The sequence below is a fragment of the Macrobrachium nipponense genome, chromosome 8 (genome assembly GCF_015104395.2).
Source record: "Macrobrachium nipponense isolate FS-2020 chromosome 8, ASM1510439v2, whole genome shotgun sequence".
Lineage (NCBI taxonomy): Eukaryota > Metazoa > Arthropoda > Malacostraca > Decapoda > Palaemonidae > Macrobrachium > Macrobrachium nipponense.
Window position 1 is genome coordinate 48,345,882 of NC_087203.1, and position 19,860 is coordinate 48,365,741.

The following is a 19,860-nucleotide window of genomic DNA, read 5'->3' on the forward strand; positions in this document are numbered from 1 at the left end:
GAACTGGCATTGGAGGATGTCTCTGACCAGAAAGGGGCTGTTCTATCAGATTATAAAGCGTTAGCTGCGCTTTTGCTCCAAGAATTTGGAGATTCTTTGAGTCCTGCCGCTCCTCCGTCTCCTTGGTCGCTTTTTACGAGCGCGAAAACCTCAAAGTCGTCCTCCTTCCTGAAGATGCGGCCGACAATTTCCATGAAGAAGGCTTTGCAGTCTTTTGGAAATGGGCTGAACTCCAAGAAGGAGGCGGGAAAGACTGTCTTTACCTGCCCTCCCTCCAGACTTTCTGGGAGGAGGGGTATCTGGTATGAGACAGGCGAAGCAATGGTACTCGCCCTCCCAGCAACTGCAGAGGCAGACTTTTCAACGCTGGTGGACGCGTCAAGGAGACACTCTCTTTCTTCAGCCAAGACAACTTGGGGAATGTCTGAAATGGACCATCTCCTCAAGGGATTGTTCCATGTCTTGGAAGTTTTCAACTTTCTGGACTGGTCCCTTGGGGTGATGGCCAAGAGGACACAAGACAATGAGCAACTGAGCCCCGATGTCCTTAATAGTATTTTGACTTGTATGGACAAGGCAGTACAAGACGGATCGGGAGAAGTGGCCTCCCTTTTCGGGGCGGGAATACTTAAGAAAAGAACTGTATTCAGTTCTTTTCTTACGAAAGCTGTCTCTCCGGCACAGAGGTCATCCCTTCTGTACGCTCCTCTGTCTAACCAGCTTTTCCCTTCTCAGTTAGTGAGAGATATTTCTCACTCACTTACCGAGAAGGCGACACAGGATCTTCTGTTTCAATCAACCAAAAGGCCGAGGACAGCTGTTCCTGCCACGAAGGGGGAGATACGGATCCCGAAGCCGCCCTTTCAAGGGAGTTCATCTTCGAGATCCTCCTTTAAGAAGAGAGGAGCAGAAAGAAGAGGTAGGGCTTCTGCCTTTAGACCTACCAAGAAAAACAAATGAACCTCAAGTCCTCCAAACACCAGTAGGCGCCAGACTACTGAACTTTGCAGAAGGATGGGCATCGAGAGGGGCGGACAACTGGTCCCTCTCAATTGTGAGGAGAGGATATCTCATCCCCTTCAGGGACAGACCTCCCTTGACGTCTACTCCGAGGGAACTGTCGGTGAAGTACGCGGACCCTGACAAGAGGAAGACCCTTCTGCAACTAGTAGAACAAATGTTGGACAAGGAGGCCATAGAATTAGTACAGGATCCACACTCTCAGGGCTTTTACAATCGACTGTTCCTAGTACCGAAAGCCTCGGGAGGGTGGAGACCTGTCCTGGATGAGAGCGCACTGAACCGATTCGTAGAGAAACAGAAGTTCTCTATGGAAACATCCAACTCGGCGCTGGCGGCGCTGCGTCCAGGAGATTGGATGGCCTCCTTGGATCTACAAGACGCATATTTTCACGTCCCTCTGCATCCGTCATCGAGGAAATATCTACGATTCATGATGCAGGGAAGGGTCTTTCAATTCAGGGCCATGTGCTTCGGCCTGTCTACGGCTCCTCAAGTGTTCACCAACCTGATGAGGAACGTAGCACAGGGGCTTCATCTGGAGGGGGTGAACATATCCCTCTATCTGGACGACTGGCTAATAAGGGCCAAGTCAAAACAACAATGTTTGGAGGACTTAGAAACGACTTTGAATCTCGTTCGCTCGCTCGGACTGCTCGTGAACCTCGAGAAGTCTCAGATGATCCCCAGCCAAGACATTGTCTATCTGGGGATTCAGATGAATTGCTCGAGGCTTGGAGAAAGTATCAAACTTCTTAAGGAAAGAACGAAGCTCAGCGAGGGAATGGTTAAGTCTTCTGGGCACCCTTTCGTCGCTGGAGCAGTTTGTTTCCCTAGGGAGGCTCAATCTGAGACCTCTGCAATTTTACCTGCAAAGAATGTGGGACAGAAAGAAAGGGGATCTTTCGGATCAGTTTCCCATTCTACAGGAAATAAAATTAGACCTGAGGTGGTGGTTAACCCCGCTTCAGAAGAACGAAGGTATATCCCTTGCGATTCGGAACCCTCTCCTAGTGTTGTTTTCCAACGCCTCGGAAACGGGATGGGGAGCAACTCTAGGAAAGAAGGAAGTGTCAGGAACCTGGACAAGAGAACAGGTGTCCTGGCATATAAATGTAAAAGAACTTATGGCAGTTCATCTAGCCTTGAAGAACTTCGAGTCGGAGGTCAGAGGCGTGGTAGTCCAGGTAAATTCGGACAATACCACAGCTCTAGCTTACATCCGAAAACAGGGGGGGGACTCACTCGCTCACACTATACAAGATAGCGAGAGACCTCTTGATATGGGCAGAGGAACGAGGCATTGTATTGTTGACGAGGTTTGTACAAGGGACAAAAAATGTCAGAGCAGACAGACTCAGCAGGAAGAACCAGGTCCTTCCAACAGAGTGGACCCTACACTCTGAAGTCTGCCGAAAGCTCTGGTCTCTCTGGGGCAAGCCTCAGATAGACCTGTTCGCCATGTTCCTCTCCAGAAGGATAGAAAACTTTTGCTCCATTGTAGAAGATCCAAGAGCAATAGCAATAGATGCTTTTCTCATGGACTGGTCGGGCATAGATGCCTACGCTTTTCCCCCGTTCAAGATTCTGGGGGAAGTGTTAAGAAAGTTCCGTTCCTCGGAGGCGACGAAACTGACTCTCATCGCCCCATATTGGCCAGCTCGAGACTGGTTCACAGAGGTACTGGAATGGACGGTGGACTTCCCCAGATCTCTTCCCATGAGGACAGATCTGCTCAAACAACCCCACTTCGAGAGATATCATGGAAACATCCACGCTCTCTCCCTGACTGCCTTTCGACTATCGAAAGACTTGTCAGAGCGAGAGGCTTTTCACGAAAAGCTGCAAGCGCAATTGCCAGAGCCCGCAGGTCCTCTACTCTGCGGGTCTATCAATCGAAGTGGGAAGTCTTCCGTAGATGGTGTAGGTCGAAGAAGCTGTCCTCTTCCGATACCTCTGTGACCGAAATTGCTGATTTCCTTATCTTCCTTAGAGAGGAATCACCGTTTAGCTGTTTCTACCATAGAAAAGGTTATAGAAAGTATTGCTTCCTCGGCTGTATTTAGAAACACGGGGACCTTAACATAGAAGACAATAAGGATCTCCATGATTTGATACGATCATTTGGTACTACAAAGTCTAGATCCTCTATCACTCCAAGTTGGATCCTAGATGTGGTCCTCCAGTTTCTCTCTTCGGATACTTTCGAACCACCTGATAAGGCATCCTTTAGAGACCTCTCGAGAAAGTGCATTTTTCTCTTGACCCTCGCGACGGCCAAGAGGGTCAGTGAGATACATGCATTAGACTCTCGGGTAGGTTTTAGAGGAGATTCTGCTGTTGTCTCTTTCCAACCTTTGTTTTTGGCCAAGAATGAGAATCCCTCTAAACCTTGGCCCAGAAGTTTTGAAATCAAGGGTTTCTCTCCCCTTGTGGGTAGAGAAGCAGAAAGGTCTCTCTGTCCGGTCAGAGCACTGAAGTTTTATCTGAAAAGAAAGAGTCAACTTCAGGGTTGTAATCAAAGCCTATGGTGCGTGGTAAGGAACCCGAAGAGGCAAATGTCGAAGAACTCATTAGCATTCTTCATGAGAAATGTGATAACGGAGGCTCACATGAAATGCCAAGAGAAAACATTTAAGTTGCTTAGGGTTAGAGCACATAAAGTCTGTGCAATTGCAACTTCCCTAGCCTTTAATAGAAATATGTCAATGAAAGACATATTAGCAGCAACATATTGGAGATGCAACTCGGTATTTGCCTCCCACTACTTAAAAGACGTCAGAGTGACGTATGAAAAGTGTTTTTCTCTTGGACCTTATGTATCAGCGGATACCGTGCTGGGACAGGGAGCTGGTACTGATCCTTAAATAGTATTTTTTTATCTAAAAGATTGTTTGGTTTTGAGTTTTTTATGGTCGTTTGAAAGGATGTTGGGGGATAACTCCTTTCAATCGTAGTACTAACCCCGGTATTAGGATCAGGTGATCGGGATCGGTGTTATGCTCCCTGATGATGCCATATGGCAAGGTGTTTTGTCATGTAAATGGATAGGACCCCATTGACAAAGATCCTTAGGTTCTGTCGAGTAAGTGGATAAGACCCCATCGACAGACCATCAAGAACTCTTAGCATGAGGTCACTACCTCGCTGAGGCTCTTGAGGCGATGTAAGCTCCTAGGCAGTAGCCATGAAGTCTTTCGCCGGCACAGGTAGGAACCAAGGTTTCTTATATTTTTGTTACCTACAACATATGTTGTTCCCTGTCTATTCAGTAATTAGCTGTCTCTTACCCTCCACCAAAGGTGCCAATCAGCTAAGTATATATCTGCCAGGGAAGTTGAATGTATAAAAATGATATTGTCATGATACAATAAAGTTTTATACATACTTACCTGGCAGATATATACTATTAAATGGCCCACCCAGCCTCCCCTCAGGAGACAGGTGGAAGAGAAAATCTGTCTTAGAAAATGGGATGGTTCCTATTCCTGCCACCCAGCGGCAGTGGCGGTAGATCACCTGACCTACCTGTAGCGTGTGCCGCGAAATTCAAATTTCTGTCGGGGACGACGGAGTCTATAGCTAAGTATATATCTGCCAGGTAAGTATGTATAAAACTTTATTGTATCATGACAATATCATTTTTTGAAAGTAAATTGTATTTTTCCTAACTATACAAACCTGAGGTCCTTTACATACCTGCCCACGTCATGCCACCCCTCAATCTGAAACCTGGGCTGAAAGGCAAAGTGAAGCGTTCACACCCAGGCAAGCGAGCCCACCCGCCTACCAGATGGTAGCTACTGCCTAACCACCTTGTTCAAGAATTTAACAGCTGTAATTTCAGCCTATGGCAAAAGTAATTCCTTAAGTAAAGGACCTCATGTTTGTATAGTTACAAAAAATACAATTCATTTTCATAAATTGTGATATTAACAGGGTCATTAGAATTAAGACGTGTGGCCTGTTTACAGGACAGTTGAATGTGTACAATTGTCTGGTTAAAGCTAAAATTGTTGTAACACCTTAAATTCGTTTGTGTTCTGGGTCTGGAATATCTCTCTCTCTCTCTCTCTCTCTCTCTCTCTCTTCTCTCTCTCTCTCTCTCTCTCTCTCTCTCTCTCTCTCTCTCTCTCTCTCTCTCTCTCTCTCTCTCTCGTTTATACGATAGTTTCCGTGTTTCAAAGTTAAAAAGCATTACTACATGAAGGAACCTATGCTTCTAGAATCTACATAAATTATTAAGAAACAATTCCACAGTAATTAAAGGCTGAAAATGGTCCGTTTTAAGGTTAGTCGAATCAAGCGAAATGAGTGTAAACCTACTATTTCAATTGACATATTTGAAGGGGGATTTTAGCATTATTTCGAGCTGAAAATAAGTTAAATGAGGGAATGATGCTTCCACAATCGGTGTAGATTAATTAAGACAAATGAGGAACGACTCTAATGAATTAAAAGCTGAAGAAAAGAAGCCAGACAGAAAGGAAATGAGCATCAACTTCCTATTTCCATTGGCATCTTTGAAGGTGGATTTTCCCAATTCATTTGATGCCTCCCGATTCGTTCTAGTCTTCCAACTACACTCTTTTGTCACACTTCATTCCTCCCACTTGATTTGTCTCCACTTCCACTTCACCATCTCGTCCCATCAGAAATTTGCCTGCCATCTAAGTTACCAGAACAGTGATCAGGAAGCTTAAAAATCTATTTTACTGAAAATACATTTATATTCATTATGAAATTAGTTTTTATACATATCTTTTATATAGAAATCCTTTAAAAATTACAAATGTACAGTATTTAATAGATTTTTAACCCCCCAGATGCTGAAGCCTTGCCGAGGATGGGGGGCATAGGGTTCAGCAGCTGGGTTCTGATGCCCGGTGGGAACTGCTTTCTCGCTGGACCTTGGTGCCCGGCTGTTGATCCAACTAAATAAGTCAGCCCTTTTCCTTATACTAAAAACTTTTCATCTTTCTGCTTCCTCCCCCTATAAGATATGGATTTTATGTTGATGACTTTTAGCTTAATCAAGTCATAAAAAACTCCAATAGCACAGTGAAAAATATCCTTAAAAGATAAAACAGAACTACTAGGCAAATTGTCAGTCAAATCTCCTTCGCTACCTTACTTGTACAGATTAGTCAAAACCCACAAAGAAAATAACCTTATGCGGCCTATTATCAGTACTGTTGGTTCAGTTTCATATAAACTTTCGAAATATATCACAAAGATCTTGTCCCCGTTACTTGGAACCATCTCCGATTCTCATATATATAATTCTCTAGATTTAGTTGATAAATTAAACAAAATTGCTCTTTGCCCTACTGATAGATTCGTTAGTTTTGATGTATGTTCTCTTTTTACTAAAGTCCCTATAGACTCTATTTTAGACTATCTTAGTAATGAACTAACTCAGCATGAATTACCTTTACCTATAAGTCACATTATTTCACTCACGAGTTTGTGCATTTGTGATTGTAAGTTTATATTCAATGGTGAATTTTATCACCACTACTCTCAAACTTGTACATGGAATTTTTTGAAAAATGCTACTTACCTAATATCATTTATATTCCTGTAAAGTGGTATCGTTATGTTGATATTTTAGCTGTCTTGCCTGTCTGTATTGATGTAAATGATTTACTCTAAATTAAATAACCAGGTACCATCGATTAAGTTTACTCTAGAATTAGAAAAAGACAACTGCATCCCTTTCTTAGATGTTTTGATACATAGAGAACCATTTCAAAGTAAATTCAGTATTTATAGGAAACCGACCAACAACTTAACTTATGTTCATTTCTTCTCAGGCCACCATCTTAACATAAAAATATCAATTTTTTTCTTCTATGTTTTTACGAGCATTGCGCATTGTCAGTCCCCAATATTTGGATCAAGAAATTGAATACATAAGAAAAATAGGGAAAGATTTATGCTATCCTTGACATATATTAGATATTTGTTATAATAAAGCCCACAAAAAGTTTTATAGTGTAAGTAACACGCAGAAAGAAAATTCTAAGAACATTCTCAGTTTGCCTTATTTTAACGGATTTGAAACCATTAAATCATTGTTAAAAGCTTTTAATGTTAACCTTGTTTTTTCCTATAATAACACACTAAAAGGAATGTTAATAAAAAATAGCCCCAGAGAAAGCAACAACATAATATATAAAATTCCATGTATGGATTGTCCCTCATTTTATCTCGGACAGTCTAGCAAGGGCCTAGAAGTAAGGCTAAGCCAGCATAAATATTCTGTAAAAACTGGGCAAACATCTAATGCAATATTCATTCATTTAAGTGAAAACAACCACCGAATAAATTGGGTTGGTAGTTCAGTAATTGCAAGGTCAAGAGATGTCTTATCACGAAATCTTTTAGAATCTGCTTTAATACAATTTACTTTTCATTGTAATTTCGATGTTAGTCGTGGCCTTTTTCATTTAGACCTTTGTATTTGTAACAGGTTTAAGAATGACCTCAAAGATATAATTACAGACTTAAATAAAAAATAGTTGCCTTAGAGTTATCTTCGTTGTAATGTATGTCTAACCTGTATTGTGAATATGTAATGTGAACATGGTTTTGTTACCAAAGTCTGAACAGCTGTCACCTATAATTCTTTAATTGTCTTGTCCTTGTATCTGAGATGGTTATCTTAAACTTTTAATGGCACCCATTGTGTGTCGGATTCTAGGTACTAATCTCTTTATAATCCCTATCTGTCAGTTATACGAATCTTCTTGTTTTGTCTTTTGCCTCATGTATGTCAGTTCTGCTTAGTAAAGGACGTGGAAACGTCGAAAGGTCTCGCAGTTACTCCTTCGTTTATTTTTCCTTCGTGGCATATATCTTTATTTATGGATGTATCACGTTCCTAACTTTCGTGATTTAGTTATACATACATATACTATATATATATATATATATATATATATATATATATATATATATATATATATATATATATATATATATATATAAGTCTATCACATTACGTGATTCATATACATATATCGAACTACAAATGTCCTTTAATATCTAATTCACTCTACCGTGGCATGGTGGTTTTGGGGCGTTCACTGCCAGTCCTGGAGTTGTAGAGGTCGGTGGTTCACGTCTGCCGATCGCCAATTCTATTATCGCTTAATAAAATTCCCCCTCGGTTAAACATATATGAAAATATATTAATTCCGAGGTAGAGCGAATTAGATATTAAATAGGACATTTGTAGTTATATATATATATAATATATATATATATATATATATATATATATATATATATATATGCAATATAATATATATATATATATATTATATATATATATATATAGATATATATATATATATATATATATATATATATATATAGCTCTATATATACACATAACCTATTATATGATATAATATATTATATATATATATATATATATATATATATATATATATATATATATATATATATATAGAGCTATATATAATATATATATATATATATAATATATATATATATAATATATATATATATATTATATATGTGTGTGTGTGTTTGTGTATCTTTGTCATTTCGTAATGCGTGATAGTCTGTATGAATACATTTGTATTTATGTATGCATAAATCCCTTATTTTTTGCAATCCCTTAAAATGTTTAGTCCCTTATTTTTGCAATCCCTTAAATGCCCCGGGACCCTTAGATACCCCCTTCACCCCCCCCCCCCCCCCCCTTAAATACCCCCCCATCGTCGTAAATACGCCCTGTTCCTTAAATATCCCAGCCCTTAAATACCCTGTTCCTTAAATTATCCGTCCCTTAAATATCCTGTTCCTTAAATACCCCGTCCCCTAAATGTCCCGTTCCTTAAATACCCCGTTCCTTAAATGCCCTGTCCCTTAAATACCCTGTTCCTTAAATGCCCACTTCTTTAAATGCCCACTTCCTTAAATGCCCACTTCCTTAAATGCCCACTTCTTTAAATACCCACTTCCTTAAATGCCCTCTTCCTTAAATGCCCACTCCCTTAAATGAGAATAGAATAACATATAAGTAAAATTTCAGTTAACTCTTGATTTAATATGAATTTTACGTCTTTTATAGAAAATTTCCATCTTTTCTCTATCTCATAATATTGACCAGGAAGTCAGTCTGTAGTGTCTGTTATCTGAGAAATGTGCGAGTCTGTGCAAAACGTCTGGAGAAATCCAGAGTCTGTCTTCGGAATCGTTACTGGACTGGAGAAACGCCCATTGGATTAAAACGTCTTCTTGAGGAAGTCTTCAAGAATCCAGGATCCTGTGAAGCCATCTTAAGCTTCTGAAGTACTGCTACTAGAGAAACGCCCATTGGATTACAACGTGTTCCTGAGGAATCTTCAAGACTCCAGCAGTCTTCGGCTCCGTCTGCTGTCGCCTCGCAAATCTCGAAGACGGTCTGGATCACAGGGCATATTTGAAAACTAATCGATGTGAGAGCGTGGAGGGAATCTATACAAATACTGAACAATGATTGGTACAGTTAATATTGTATTTGATGCTGGCATGGCTCACTTAATTTGCGGAGTCATGGTTTTATTGCTTATATTTAGTGCTCTTCCTGCATTTGTGTTCAACAAATTGATGCAGAAGAGGCATAATAACAAGGAACGTACTCTAATCCAGGACAAAGTGGACGGGTTGCAGCGAGAGCTGGAGGCTGCCCACAGGAGGAATCACAACTTTCATGAAATAATTCGTAACAAAATCAAAAAAGACTGCAACGGATTGGTAACGAACGACGAAGTTGATACAGAGGTCCGACACATTCAGGATCTCTTGGACTTGGCAGACGAAACCGACGTGAAGATCCAGGAAGCCGAGAGTAAGGTTGAAACTTTCGGTTCCGAAAACCAAAAACTGCAGAAGGACGTCGAGGACAAGGAAAAAGCTTTGGCTGAATATAGAAAGGAAATTGTTCAACTGAAGGAATTGAATATAGCACTGGAAAAAGACCTTTTCGAGAATAAACGCCACATTCAAGATCTTGAAAACATCAATGTGGCGCAAGGAAAGGAGCTTAGCCAGAAGAATCGCCATATTGAATGTCTGGAAGGCAGGAATTTGGCGATGAAAACCGACCTTACCGAGAAAAAACGCCAAATTCAAGGTCTGGAGGACATGAATGTGGCGATGAAAACCGAGCTTAGCGAAGTGAAACGCCACATTCAAGGTCTAGAAGTCACTAACAGGGCGAAGGAGGAAACTCTCTGTGAGAAGGAGAGACAGATTGAAGAGATGACAAAAAAGAACGCCCTGAAAGAAGAACAGTTAGAGGACTACCGCAGGTTACTCGACGAGCTGCAGAAAGAGATTGGGATGCTGGAGTCCAAAGCGCGAGATTTTGATGCGCTTGAGAGTCAAAACAGGAAAAATGAACAAAATCTTTTTGCCTGCGAACAGCAAATTGAAAACCTCCAGAAGAAATTGCAGGAGAGGAACGAGGAAGTGAACAAGCTTGTCCAATGTGAGATGGAAGTTGAAATTTTAAGAAAGGAATTGGAGGACAGACAAAAGGATCTGAGCAAGCTTGTCCAATACGAAAGGGAGGTCGAACAATCAAGGAAGGAACTAGAGGACAGGCGTAAGGATGTGAACAAGCTTGTCTGTTGTGAGCAGGAACTTGAACAATTGAGGAAGGAACTGGAGGATAAAGAGAAATATATAAACAAGCTTGTCCCATATGAAATGGAAATTGAATGTCTCAGAAAGGAATATGAGGCAAAACAGGTGGCTCTGGTGGAAATGGCTGGCCTCATAGAAAGGGACGAGAAAGTTATCTTTGGCTTGCAGCGAAAAGTTGAAGAACTCGGAGGAGAAATAAAAGACAGAAATAAAGAAAGAGATGGACTCCTGACTTCAGAGGCAATGCTAGTTCAGAATCTTGCCAAATCTGAACTCTATATAAGTGAACTGAAAACTGAAGTCGAGACGTTAAGGAGTCAAAAGGCAGAACTTGTCAACCAACTGGAAGAAAATATGAGCCATCTTAAGAGTAAGCAGAGTCAGATACTGGATCTCGAGCAGAAGTTACTAAAGATGGAGGGATATCAGGAGGAAAAAGACAATCTAGAAAAAGTCATAAAAGAGAAGGAAAAGGAAATAGAGCATTTCAAGCGAGAAAGAGAGGACCACTTTAAAGAAGCACAAGATCTTCGGATACTAATCGCTCTGAGGGAGGAAAATCTCCAGGAATGCCAACAGGAAATAGAACTTCTTCTAAAGGAATCAGAAAAGAGGCAGAAGGACTTAGAGGAGCTTGTCTGTTGGAACTTGAGGAAAGAAGAAGAAGAGATTGAGAAAATGGCGGAACAGATCCACCAATTGGAGTTCATGAGGTCTCAGTTCCAGGAAATGGTGGATGCTTACGAAAAAAAGATCTCCGAGCAGGAAATGGAGATTACCTGCCTACGCAATGAAGTCATAGCCCAACGGGACAATCTAGAAAAAGTCATAAAAGAGAAGGAAAAGGAAATAGAGCATTTCAAGCGAGAAAGAGAGGACCACTTTAAAGAAGCACAAGATCTTCGGATACAAATCGCTCTGAGGGACAAAGATCTACAGGAATGCGAAGAGGAATTAGAAAATTGGCAGAAGGAATCAGAGGAGCTTATCCGTTGGAAATTGAGGCAAGAAGAGTTCATTGAGTCTCAGTTCCAGGAAATGAAGGATGCCTACGAAAAAAAGATCTCCGAGCAGGAAAAGGAGATTACCTGCCTATGCAAGGAAGTTCAGCAGAAAAACAACTTGCTGGAGGAAGGCATAGCCCAGCGGGACAATCTCAACAAGAAGTTGGAATGCGTCGAGATGGAAAATAGCCATCTGAAACAGCTGGCTGCTGAGGCTGAGGAACGACAGATAGCTGCAGAAGGAGCACTCAGTGAGCTTTCCATCAAAATTCAGAGGAATGAGACACTAGTTAGTGATAAACAGAGAGAAGTTGAAGAACTTCGAAGCAAATTAGAAGAGAGAAACGCTGAAGACGACAAGCTTGTTCAGTGTAAGAAGGAAGTAGAAGTTCTTAGGAAAGAACTAAAGAAGAAGGACTTGGAAATCGGAAAGGGTAAGGAAGAGGCAAAACAACATGACAAACAAATGGAGAGAGTGGGAGCTCGCCTCCAGGAAATGGTGGCTGCCTTCAACAGGATCACATAGTAGGAGAAGGCTTGCCCCAAGAGAACTAGGCACCAAGATGAAGATAGGACATCCGCTATGGAGTAATATATATATATGTATGTATATAACACATCACCACATACACAAACATATGCATATGTACACACACACATAATACACACATATATACACACTCCCCCCGGTGTGTCTATATATGTACAAACACATACATACACACATATATATACACACTCCCCCCAGTGTGTGTATATATGTACACATAACACACATATATTTACACACTCCCCCCAGTGTGTATATATATGTACAAACACATACATACACACACACACACACACACACACACACATATATATATATATACACATAATATATATATATATATATATATACACACTCCCCCCATGTGTATATATATATATATATATATATATATATATATATATAATATTATATATATATATACAAACACATACATACACACACACATACCAGACACCCCATACATACAAACACACACATATAAATATATACATACATATATATTGTCTCCAGAGGGATTCAAACTCTAGCCTGGTTCAGAAACAACAAACTTCTCTCTGATAAATTTCAATTCGTCGTCCTTCAACCTCCCTTCTCCCAACCTATCCCTCTGACAAGATGGGGGACCTCTCCCTACTGGCTGGGGGTAAGACAACTCATCCAAGAGAGTATGGCCGAGCGCCAAAGGAGCTGATTGGCCGATACCAGGTCTCAGGAGTCCTCTTCCATCCACGTCCTGCCTGAAGTAGTGGGCAGCTGAAGGGCCATCCTAGAGACATGCCTTGCTCTTCAGCTGACAAGGGTAGGGAGAAGAACAGTGTCCTGGGTCCTCCAGCGACTGTTTCCATCGGAGGACAGGGAGGGCCTTCACCTGTTGGAGGCGTAGGTGGTCGATGTCTCCGTCCGGGATCTCCGTGTTCCTGGCGATTTGCAGTGCTTGGTGGGAGCGCTGCAGATCGTTGGGAACACAGAGATCCCAGACAGAGACATCAGCCATCTCCGCCTTCGACAGGTGAAGGCCCTCCCTGTCCCCCAACAGAAACTGTCGCAGGAGGACCCAGGACACCGTTCTTCTCCCTACCCTTGTCAGTTGAAGAGCAAGTCACGTCCCTAGGATGGCCCTTCAGCTGCCTGTTACTTCAGGCCGGCCGTGGTTGGAAGAGGACTCCTGAGACCTGGTATCAGCCAATCAGCTCCTTCAGCACTCGGCCATACTCTCATGGATGAGTTGTCTTACTCCCAGCCAGTAGGGAGAGATCCTCCATCTCATTAGAGGGAAGGGCTGGGAGAAGGGTCTCCAGCGACAGTTTCTGTTGGAGGACGGCACGGGCTTTCACCTATGAGGTGAAGGGGACATCCGCCATCTCTGCCTCTGATAGGTGAAAGCCCGTGCCGTCCTCTAAAAGAAACTGTTGCTGGAGACCCTTCTTCTCCATAGCACTGTCAGGAGAATGGCAAAGTGTGTCCTTAGAATTCAACTTTCCTCAACCTCCCTTCTCCCATCCCATCACCCTGACAAGACGGGGCATCTCCCCCAACTGGTTGGGAGTAACACAACTCGTCCATGAGAGTATGCCAGACCTTAAGAGTCCTGCTCGAGAAAGGCCCTGCCTGAAGTAGCTGAAGGGCCACCCCAGGGATGTGCCTTGCCATTCTGTTGATGGTGGTAGGGAGAAGAACGGTTTCCTGGGTCCTCCAGTGACAATTTCTGTTGGAGGATGGCGAGGGCCTTCACCTGGCAAAGGGGCATGTGGTCGATGTCTCCGTCTGGGATCTCTGTGTTCCTGGCAATCTGCCACGCTTGGTGGGAGTGCTGCAGATCGTTGGGAACATGGAGATCCTGGACGGAGACATTGGCCATCTCCGCCTCATAGGTGAAAGCCCGTGCCATCCTCCAATTGCCATCCTAAAATAGAAACTGTCGCTGCAGACCCTTCTTCTTCCTACCACCATCAGCAGAACAGCAAGGGACGTCCCTGGGATGGCCCTTCAGCTGCCCGCTACTTCAGGCAGGGCGTTTTTCGAGCAGGATTCCTGAGGTCTGGCTTACCCTCATGGATGAGTTGTGTTACTCCCAGCCAGTTGGGAGGTCCCCCTTCTTGTCAGGGGGATGGGCTGGGAGAAGGGAGGTTGAAGTAAGTTGAATTCTAGGGATGCTCTTTGCCATTCTCCTGACGGTAGTAGGGAGAAGAAGGGTTTCCAGTGACAGTTTCTGTTGGAGAATGGAAAGGGTCTTTACCTATTAGAGGCAGAGGTGGCTGATGTCTCCTTCCAGGATCTCCGTGTTTCCAACTATCTGCAGCGCTCCAAGCAAGCACGGCAGATCACCAAGAACACGGAGATCCCAGATGGAGAAATCGACCACCTACGCCTCCGGCTGGTAGAGGCCTTCGCTGTCCTCCGACGGAAATAGTCGCTGGAGGACCCAGAACACTGTTCTTCTCCCTACCCTTGTCAGTTGAAGAGCAAGGCACGTCCCTAGGATGGCCCTTCAGCTACCTGCAACTTCAGGCAAGGCAAGTTTTGAAGAGGACTCCTGAGACCTGGCACCAGCCAATCAGCTCCTTCAGCGCTCTGCTATACTCATGGGTGAGTTGTCCTACTCCCAGCCAGTAGGGAGAGATCCTCCATTTCATTAGAGGCATGGGCTGGGAGAAGGGAGGTTGAAGAATGAATCCCATGGATATGCTTTGCCATTCTCCTGGCAGTGGTAGGGAGAAGGCTAAATAGCGTCCCTAGAATTCAATTTACTTCAACCTCCCTTCTCCCAGCCCATCTCCCTGTCAAGACGGGGGATATCTCCCAACTGGCTGGGAGTAACACAACTCAACTCATCCATGAGAGTATGCCAGACCTCAGGAGTCCTGCTCGAAAAACGCACTGCCTGAAGTGGCACGCAGCTGAAGGATAATCCTAGGGATGTGCCTTGCTCTTCAGCTGACAATGATAGGGAGAAGAACAGTGTTCTAGGTCCTCCAGTGACTGTTTCCGTCGGAGGACAGGGAGGGCCTTCACCTGTCGGAGGCGTAGGTGGTCGATGTCTCCGTCCAGGATCTCTGTGTCCCTGGCGATCTGCCGCGCTTGGTGGGAGCGCTGCAGATCGTTGGGAACACGGAGATCCCATCCAGCCTCATATCGAGACGACATAAAGATAAATCTATTTACGCTGGTGTGATTATACCTACGCTGTACTGAAAACTCGACTGCACTGAAGAAACTTGTTTTATATTGGATACCGGACAGGAATTCCCGGCGTTGCAGGAACTTGGTCACTAAATGTAAAAATGGACTTTATGTAACGTAATACTCAGAGAAAGGGAGCAGATAGAAACATTTATTTTGGCTAAAAATTCCTTGAATAATCAAGACTTTTTTTTTCCCAAAATTATTTCTAATGAAATAACTGTTACATAGAAGCCTTGAATATAACGAAAATCAAGATGCTTATACAGATACCTATACAGATACATGTACTTATAACTGTAGCAATGTAGTGATGAGTTAAGAGAATGAAGGGAAAATACTAAATGAAGTATTGCTATTAAATAAAATAAAGAAATCACATATATATAGCACAATAGAGGTAACAGAAGAAACCACTGAAAATGCAGAACTTTGTTATTTTTCAGACATAGAAGATGAAGAGATATGTTGCATTAGCACAGCTGATGATAATAAAGTACAATTTATACTTAATAGAACAGTAACTTTAAATCCAAAATGCTTAACAAAAATATATTTAATAGCAAAAGAGAACGTAAGGGCTGAAGATGTTCTATTGTTGAACGATGAATTGCCAGATTTTGTCAGAATGGATAATTCACTAGTCCACATGAATGGTGATAATTGTGAGACTTATGTCCAAAACTATTCAAATAACAAACTAACACTATACGCAGGCACTGTCTTTTGCATAGGAATACCTAATAACAATCCTTTACTAACAGTAGAAGAAAAGGCATTTTTCTCTATAAATGGCCAAAACTCTCAAATAAATCAGGAAGTAAATAAAACAGATTTTCCAGAAAATAGAAACAAGTTAAATCAGGTACTAGAAAAACATAGAAATGTAATAGCTGTAGAAGGAGATAAACTAGGAAGAACGAATGTCCTACAACATAAGATTTTGTTAGATGATGGAGCCAAGCCATTTTTTATTCCTAATTACAGATTACCAATAAGCCAGAGACCCATAGCTGATAATTTGATAGAGGAAATGAAAAGAGATGGAGTAATGATTCCTTCCAAATCTCCATATAATTCTCCATTGTTGCTTGTTCCAAAGATTTTCTATAATAGATTATAGAAAATTAAACTCCAACACAGTTCCAGATAGAATGCCGATGCCGGTAATTCAAGATATGTTAGCTCAATTAGGAGGGGCTACAGTATTTTCATTGCTAGACCTCCTCAGTGGGTATTGACAAGTACCTCTAGATGAAGAATCCAAACAATTCACAGCCTTCAGCACAAATAAAGAACATTTACAGTTTGAAGTAATGCCATTTGGACTCACATCAGCTCCTTTAACGTTTGTTAGAATAATGTTACAAATTCTATGAGACATAGAAAATGTTGCAGTATATTTAGACGACGTAATTATTTTTAGGAAAGATTTAGAAAGCCATCTCAAAACATTAGAATTGGTCCTAGAAAGATTAAGAATGGCAGGACTAAAAATTAAATTAAAGAAATGTCAGTTCCTCATGAAGTCATTAGAATACTTGGGTCATGTAATTAGTGAAGACGGACTGCGCATGCAAGCAGGTAAAATAAAGGCAATAATTGATAATCCAGCTCCCACTAATTTGAAAGCATTAAGGAGATTCCTTGGGATGGTTTATAAAAGGATTTGCTACTATCGCCAAACCCTTGACAGAATTAACCAAAAAGGATGTTAAATATGAATGGCAGAATGAATAAGAAACAGCCTTTCAAACAGTAAAGAGCAAAATGACTAGGAACCCTGTTTTGGTCTACCCAGATTTTTCAAAAGATTTTTATTTAGCTTATGATGCCTCGAGTACAGGGCTAGGAGCTGTACTGTTACAAAAGGCCAAAACTAGAATGAGGGCAGTATACTATGCCAGTAGAGTTTTAAACCAAGCAGAAAAACACTATAGTACAACCGAAAGAGAGTGTTTAGCTTTATTTTGGGGTTTAAAGAAATTTAGACATACTTTTAGGTCATAGAGGTAATGTGCTTACTGATCACAAACCCATTTGTGATATGTTTAAAAAGATAACTTTCACTAACAACATGAAGGTCAATAAATGGTTCCTTAGTGTATTAGAGTTTGCTCCAGAGTTCAGATATATTCCAGGGAAACTTAACACCTTGGCAGATGCATTATCCAGATCTCGAGAAGAAACGGAAAAATGCATTACCACAAATACCTTTTGTTTTAGTTGTCAAGTGGTAGATTTAGATTTAGAAAGAGTGAAAGTAGAACAAGATAAAGATCCAGAAATCAGACAAATAGTAGACAGCTACTAATAGATGAATCCTTAAAACCTGATTTTCAGTAAATAAATGGTTTGTTGTATAAAATACCCACAGAGAAAAATGGTTGTTCTCGACTATATGTCCCAAAATCACTAACTAGAGAAGTTTTTGAACTAGCACACTCATATAAGTTGGCAGGACATCCAGGAATTAAAAAGACAACTAGAATCATAACCAGAAATTATTTTTGGCCTCATTGTAGTGAAGATGCCAAGAATTTTGTACAAAATTGCATAGTTTGTAATCAACGTTAAGGTAACGTAAATACAAAAGCTCCACTTGAAAAATATCCATCAGAGTTGAATCCATTCCAAGTAGTAACTATGGACTTTTTAAGTCCATTTCCAACAACTATTAGAGGAAACAAATAAATATTAGTCTTCTTAGACTATCTAACTAGATATGTAGAAATAATACATACCTGTAAGAAACAGAGATGCAGCTACAGTAGCCGAAGCTCTTAAATCTAGAATTATAACCAGACATTCATGTCCTCAAGTTCTTCTATCTGATAATGCTGCTGAATTTACTAGTGATCTTTTAAAGAAAATATGGGAATTTTATGAAATAAATAAATGTCAAATAACGGCTTATAAAACCAGTTCCAATGTAGGAGTAGGAAGAACTAATCGTAAAATAAAGGATATCCTGAAGACTTTAGTAAAACCACATACAGAAGATTGGGACTTAGCTCTTGAAGACGTACAGTTCACTTTGAATAATACTGCAAATGAGACGATAGGAGAATCTCCTCTTTATTTGTTATATGGCTATCAGAAAAGAATTCCAAATACGTTGTTAGATGATGCAACACCACCCAGACATACTTATAATCAAGGTATATAGAATGCCTTATTCTATATACCTTGCTTATAACCATGATGACTACGTTGCATGGAAAACCAGACGTACTTACGAGACTATCATGCAGACAAGAGCGAGACTAAAAGACGTACATAAGACTCAAGAAAAATACTATAACAAAAATACCACTAAACCAGACATTACAGTGGGTATTCAAATTTATGTTCAGAATCATGTACCAGGAGGTCCAAATGTAAAAGTTTCTCCCAAATTTACTGGACCATACAGAGTAATAGAAGTGTTAAAATTCAATAAATACAGAGTAATAAATGAAAGTGATCTAAAGGAAAAGGGAGTTCACTGGAATCATGTAAAGGTACTGAAAACAGATCCATGGTCTACTAAAGATACAGATAACATAAGGAAGGAAAATACTATAGAAAATCCAATTACAACGAGGTTTGATCTAAGAAACAGAAAGAGGTAAAAATGTGTGTATATAGCCTTCTGTAAATAGTGTTGGACTGAAAATATCATAACTGTGATGTATACAGTGTAATTCATGTGTCTATATATAAAGGAAATCTGATTAAGTCTATTTTTTGCAGAGGCAAACATGCGGCTCATCATAGCACTAGTTTTCATTGGACTCATCTCTTCAGAAGAGAGAAAAGTAAAGGTGCCCTGTTACAAAGACATGGAAAAGTCAAAAGTAGAGTGTTCGAGTGTATGTTCGTTTACTTGGTTCTTTCTTCTAGATGATTCGTTCTGCAGTCTGGTTCTATGTTTAGCTTTGTGCTTCTTCTTAAGGTTAGTTCTGGAATAGTAATCTTAACGGCTTAATCTCTCAGGAGAAGTTTGAATGAGACGAACGGCAGAGTTTCTTTCTTTACTGTGCAAAGAATTAGAGTTACAACTACAAAGCTTATAAATCTCTTTTTTGGACCCTGGCAATACTTCTGCTTCCTTTCTGAACGACAGCTGCCGGTCCTCTCTGGCTTCTTCTGTCGGTCTGAAATTCAGCCACCCTCGGTTCGAATTCGGCACCACCTTCTTAGGCGGTGTAGGTTCGGGTTCTCCGCCCAACTGGACTCTTGATCCGTGGAGTGGTCTGTCCTTACCTTTTCCCCATCCCCTTTTAGGTGGGGTTAACATGGTAATACCTCCTCCTGGAGGTGGAGCTGCATTCTCTATAGAAGCTGAGTAAGTCTGGTGTGAGGTCACAGGTTAAAGATTTTATGACCGTCTTTAAGATTTTTATTGCGATGGTGTTATGGTTCAACTTCCTGTGACTAAGGTTTTGTTGATCA

General features: G+C 41.1%; 2 protein-coding genes across 3 annotated transcripts in view; one reads left to right on the forward strand and one right to left on the reverse strand.

Moving 5' to 3' along the window:
- The window catches only part of LOC135222764 (gastrula zinc finger protein XlCGF57.1-like), a 147,613-nt gene that overhangs the window by 85,936 nt on the left and 41,817 nt on the right, over positions 1-19,860 (reverse strand). The window lies entirely within an intron of this gene.
- Positions 8,810-12,349, forward strand: LOC135223255 (putative leucine-rich repeat-containing protein DDB_G0290503). Its single transcript, XM_064261742.1, has one exon. The coding sequence runs from the start codon at positions 9,532-9,534 to the stop codon at positions 12,214-12,216; it is 2,685 nt and encodes an 894-aa protein (XP_064117812.1). The 5' UTR covers positions 8,810-9,531; the 3' UTR covers positions 12,217-12,349.